Below are 6000 nucleotides of genomic sequence, written 5' to 3' on the forward strand. Positions count from 1 at the left end.
ATGGAACGCTGTAGTGTTTTATCGTATGGCTGTTGCGTGGTTTGAATGTCCAGCGTGTTACAGTGTGTTTTATGTTGGTCAGGCTGGCTTGAGTCTCTGGTCTGTGTGCTGAGTGTGTTTCTGAGGTCATCAGTCAGAACTTCACCTCCCCGTGTTCACCTTCACTCTCTCTCTCTCTCTCTCTCTCTCTCTCTCTCTGCTGTTGTGTGTGTGTCTCTCGCCCCTCCTCCATGTCTTTCAGTGTCTTTTCTCTTGCTTGTGAATAATGCCACTGAGAAATGCTTTTGTTAAGCGCTGAGTCGCCATGACGACCTCAACAGAGCCTGAGAAATGCCTGCTGGGTGGGGCGGGTCACAGCGCCAGTGTGTGTGTGTGTGACGACCCGCGGGCCTTTTAACATGCTAATGCATTGAGACTCTCAGGCCTCCTGGATGGCCTCTATAATGAAGAGTAATGTGAAGAATGTGTGTGTGTGTGTGTGTGTGTGTGTGTGTGTGTGTGTGTGTGAGAGGCCACAAATAAATACAAATGACCCAGGAAACGTCCTTTGAGTGTGCGAGTGAGTGTGTGTGAGTTTGAGTTAGTGTGTGTGTGTCGTCGTCTTGTTTCCTGTTTAAACAGTCAGACTGCAGTTCTCTGGTCAGCTCTGCAAACACACACATGACACTGGATCTTGATCGTCAAACTCATGCTGGATCTGTGCTGCTTCGGTCCATGTGTAACAGCAGGGAAATGTGTTGCGTGGGAGGTGCGAGTGTGTGTGTGTGTTGTTTGCGTCTCTTGATGGCTGTGAGTGGCTCTGAGCTCTTGATTTGCTGAAGGTGTTTGTGAGCAGACTCAGGCTGTCCTGATACTGATTGATTCAGTCCTGATGAACACATCTGTCCTGCTACTGCAGCTGTGAGGAGAATGGATTTGTGCCGTGTGATTGGCTGATGAGGGAGGAGTAGCCCCGCCCCCCTGCTGAGTGCACTTTCTTCCACGCTGAGCACAGGTTGAGGAAATGCTCCTGAAGTTCCCATGACAACACAAACTCACTATTACGCACGCGCGCACACACAAACACACACACACACACACACACTCACTATAATGCACGCACACACTCACTCACACACACACACACACTCACACAAACTCACTATTATGCGCGCACACACTCACACACACACACACTCACTATTGTGCGCGCACACACACACTCACACACACTCAAACAAACTCACTATTATGCACACACACACACACACACACACACTAACTCACTATTATGTGCACACACACACTCACACTAACTCACTATTATGCACACACACACACACAAACTCACCATTACGCGCACAAACACAAACTTGGTCATGAATCTATCTATCTATCTATCTATCTATCTATCTATCTATCTATCTATCTAGGGAAGTCGTGGCCTAATGGTTAGAGAGTTGGACTCCCAATCGAAAGGTTGTGAGTTCGAGTCCCGGGCCGGCAGGAATTGTGGGTGGGGGGAGTGCATGTACAGTTCTCTCTCCACCTTCAATACCACGACTTAGGTGCCCTTGAGCAAGGCATCGAACCCCAAACTGCTCCCCGGGCGCCGCAGCATAAATGGCTGCCCACTGCTCCGGGTGTGTGCTCACAGTGTGTGTGTGTGTGTGCACTTCGGATGGGTTAAATGCAGAGCATGAATTCTGAGTATGGGTCATGTCACTTTCACCTTTTCTTTTTCACTTTATCTATCTATATATTGTTCTTTCATTCTATCTGTCATCTGCAACACTGTAGCAACCATTTTGAACACCCTAGTAACTGCATAGCAACCATCTAGAACACCTTAGCAACCTCTCTGTTGTGTATTTTATTGATATTGTAAAAGTTTTCCATTTATATTGTCACAAATGTTCAAGGAAGACATTGCAAACAGAAAACAGTGTGAGACAGGAAGAGCAGCAGACTCATCTCTGAACACTGAAACACTGCAGACCTGCGGCTCCAGGGGGATTCTGGGAGTTTTACATGAGGCTGATGATGAGATGATGATGGGGAATGTATCTGACACACACACACACACACACACACTGGCTGCTCGATTACAGTGTTCAGCTGCTGCAGTGCATTGTGGGAGCCTCCAGCGCTGGTTTCTCCTCAGGTTTCACCTGCCGCTCGGAGAGATTGTGCTTCTCACGTCTCTATTGAGTTTGAAAGAGTGTGAGAGTGAAACACAGACGGGTTCAGACTGATGTCATGATGTTCACGTCTGAGCTGTGATTGGCTGAGTGAAGTGGCGTCATGTTTGTATGATGATCCATCCACATGAACTCATTTAAGCGAACCATGCCCAAATGATTCATCAAATCATGCAAATGAATGATTCGTTTTGGTATATCATTCCAGTGAATCAATTAATTTATGTGAACTGTCCAAATTAGCTGATTAATTTAAATGAATAATACAAACAAACCCATTTACTTAAGTGAACCAGCCAAATGAACTGATTCATTATAAGTGAACAGTCCAAACAGGAGTGCCTTTCACCAAAAGCTTCGTTAGCTAATAATTGTAGCAAGTTCAGTTGAACTCTATTGATAACGAGATACAGATGACAGAACTTGCGACCAGTTACTTTTAGGAAACAAACTCCTAATTCATTTAAGTGAACTGTACAAATTAACCGATTTATTTAAGTGAAACAGGCTGAAATGAACCAGTTTATTTAAGCGAACCATGCAGATGAATCAATTCACTTAAATGGACCATCAAAATGAGCTAATTCATTATAAGTGAACACTCCAAGAGAAAAGATTCATTTAAGAGAAATGTCTAAATGATCAGTGCTGCGTTTCCCAAAAACATCGTAAATCAGAGTAGATTGGAGACCCATTCCCACCAAACTTAGCTTACGATGATTTTGGAAAACACAGCCCAGATTTGTTTAAGTGAATCATTCAAATTAACAGAATCATTTAAGTGAACAGACCAAATGAACAGATTCATTTAAATAAACTGCAAGAATTAACCAATTCATGTAAGTGAACTGGGCTTAAATGAACCCATTTTATTTAAGTTAACCATCCTTATGAACAGAATCTTTTAAGTGAGCCATCAAAATGAAAAGTAAATGAGTTTGTTGAGGTGAAACATCTGAATGAACAGATTCATTTAAGGGAAAAGCCCACATAAGCCAGTGGATTGAAGTGAGGAGTCTGTGTGATCGTGAAGATTGTAGTGTGTGTGTGTGTGTGTGTGTGTGTTCATGTGTCTTGCGTGTTTGTATGTAGGTTAATGTTGTAAACTCAGGTCGCTCCGTTGGCCTCATTCCTCAGTCTTTTTGTGTTTGCTGTAAAACATGTACGTCTCAGTAAATCTCCATCATCACGCACTGCTTCTCTTCATCTGTTGGTTTGAGCTCAGTATTTTCAGAAAGAGTCGATCGTTCAGTGCTGATGTGATTCTTGCTCCTGACAGGCTCTTATTAGCGTGACAAACATGAAAAGTTTTATTAAAACCTATCAATAAACAGCATAAAAAATCTCCAGACTTGATGATGAGATGCAGTTTACGGCTCGTTTCTGAACTGCTGAACCATGACCTACTAAACACAGAGAATAGACATCTACAGGAACCTCTGATCAGGAGAAAATATGCTGAATAATAATTAAAATTCCCAGTTTCATGTGTATTTATTTATTTATGATGCAGGTCCTATATAGTAAACATATTTAAATATACTAATTTAATTTATTTTTATTATATATATATATATATATATTTTTTTTTTTCTTGGTTAACTAGATATTAGATAAAATCCTAAAAACTTAGCTGGAAATTAATTATAAGTAAGAAATTATGTCTTGGCAATTAACTAGAATTAAATATTATTGAAACTAAAACTGATGTAAAAATAATTTAAAGCTAAATAGAAATATTAAAATAAACAACACATTTTATGAATCAACAAATTGTTTTATAATGTTATAAAACAAAATGTCTAAAGCTAAAATTTAAATGAGAATTGAAGCGAATTCAAAATAATAATAAGTGCTATAATAATATATTAAAATAATACTGATTGTTGTTGAGTTAAGACGTCTCAAATATATCAGCTGTAGAAGATCAACTGAAATCTTGTCATATTTTTGTGTGTATAATGATTACTGGTAAGTCGCTTTGGATAAAAGCATCTGCTAAATGACTAAATGTAAATGTAATGAGCTGCACTAGTTAACGAGGGTGTGTTCAGTGAGGACTAGTTCTTCTTCTTATTAACGTGTTTGTTTGTGTTGCTGTTTCTCTAGTGTGTGTGTGTATGTGTGTGTGTTTGATTGAGTGTATTGTGAGGTGTTTGTGCTCGCGCTGCATGGTTCCCAGCATCCCTTTCTCTGTGTTTGGACCCTCATCACATGTTTATTGGCAGGCGGCTCGGTTTATTTGCATCCGGGTGGATTGGAGGAGTATTCAGTCAATTAGCGATCACTGTTAGATTGTGCTGAAGGAGACACTGCTCGTTAGAGCCAAAACTACAAACTACAAGATATTCAGCATTTACATTAGCTAAAGTACAGTCAAACTAAACCTGAACTACTAACAACACTGAAGAACAACCACCGAATCAGTAAATCATTTATGAACCAATTCATTTTGACCAAATGAATGGATCCATTTAAGTGTACCACCTAATTTAACCAATTTGTAAGTGAACTATCTAAATTAACCAATTAAATGAACCATTAAAAAGAAACAGGTTAATTTTAGTGAATAAACCAAATTAATGAATTTTTGTGGATGGTTCACTTGAATGAATTGGTTCATTTAGCTCTGTTAACTTAAATTAACAAGTTAATTTAAAAAGGTTCCCTTTAATGATTCCTTTCATTTGGATTGTTCCTTCAAATAAATGCATGTATTTGGATGATTCACATAAATCATGGTTTTGATCATTCACTTCAATGATTGTTCACCTAAATGGATGATTCACTCTTTAAATGAATCAGTTCAGTTGGACTTTTCACTCAGTGAATCTGTTCATTTGAATGGTTCACTTAACAGAATCGTTCCTTTGGACAATTCGCTTAAATTATTCTGTTCATGTGGACCATTTACCTAAATGAATTAATTCATGTAGATGGTTTGTTTTAAATGAATTCATACATTGGGACAGTTCCCTTTAAATAAATTAGTTTATTTGGAAAGTTCACTTAAAAGAGCACATTCATTAAACTTATTTAAGTGAATCATGCAACTGAACAATTAGTTTTGATAAATCATCCAAATGAGCCAATTCTTTTAAGTGAATCATTTGAATGGACCGATTCACATAAGTGAACTATTCAAAAGAACCAATTCATTTAAGTGAACCATTCAAATGAATGAAATTAACTTTAAGTGAAACACACAAAGGTGCTGATTATTTTAAGTGAATCATCCAGCGGAACCGATTCATTTAAGTGAACCATCACAATGAACCGATTCATTTAAGTGAACCAAATATTAAAACTAGATTCATTCTGTGAGCTTTTCCTTTGTTAGTATTGTTGCTGTTTTAAGCCGCCTGTATTACTCTGCTAAAGATCCTCTGTGTTCCTGTAGATGGCGTTCACTCGGTGTGGGCTCAGTGTCTGCTGCAGGTCACCATCATCACCGATGAGATGCTCTCCAACAGCATCACGCTGCGATTGGCCGACATGTCACAGGAGCGCTTCCTCTCGCTCCTATTGGCTCAGTTCCTGGAGGGCGTGGCCAGCGTTCTCTCGGCGTCACGTGAGGACGTGGTGGTCTTCAACATCCAGGACGACACGGACGTCAGCGCAGGCATCCTGAACGTCAGTCTGTCGGTGGCGGTTCCGAGCGAGGGGTCGCGGGGTCACGGGGTCACCCCGGCCCGGCTGGGTCGCAGCAGCGGAGGCGAGGTGGAGTTCTTGGGCTCGGAAGAGCTGCAGGAGCGGCTGTATCTGAACCGCAGTCTGCTGGCACAGATCTCCTCGCAGGAGGTGCTCCCGTTCGACGACA

At 40.6% G+C, this 6000-nt stretch overlaps 1 protein-coding gene across 1 annotated transcript in view; it reads left to right on the plus strand.

The window, feature by feature from the left end:
• The window catches only part of celsr2 (cadherin, EGF LAG seven-pass G-type receptor 2), a 43052-nt gene that overhangs the window by 8884 nt on the left and 28168 nt on the right, over window positions 1-6000 (plus strand). The window contains exon 2 of the mRNA XM_059543927.1: window positions 5581-6000. This exon is cut by the window's right edge and continues 270 nt beyond it. Coding sequence (XP_059399910.1) covers window positions 5581-6000 — 420 coding nt within the window. The remainder of the gene's footprint in view (window positions 1-5580) is intronic.

This window comes from Carassius carassius, chromosome 48 (genome assembly GCF_963082965.1).
Source record: "Carassius carassius chromosome 48, fCarCar2.1, whole genome shotgun sequence".
NCBI classification, from domain to species: Eukaryota; Metazoa; Chordata; class Actinopteri; order Cypriniformes; family Cyprinidae; genus Carassius; species Carassius carassius.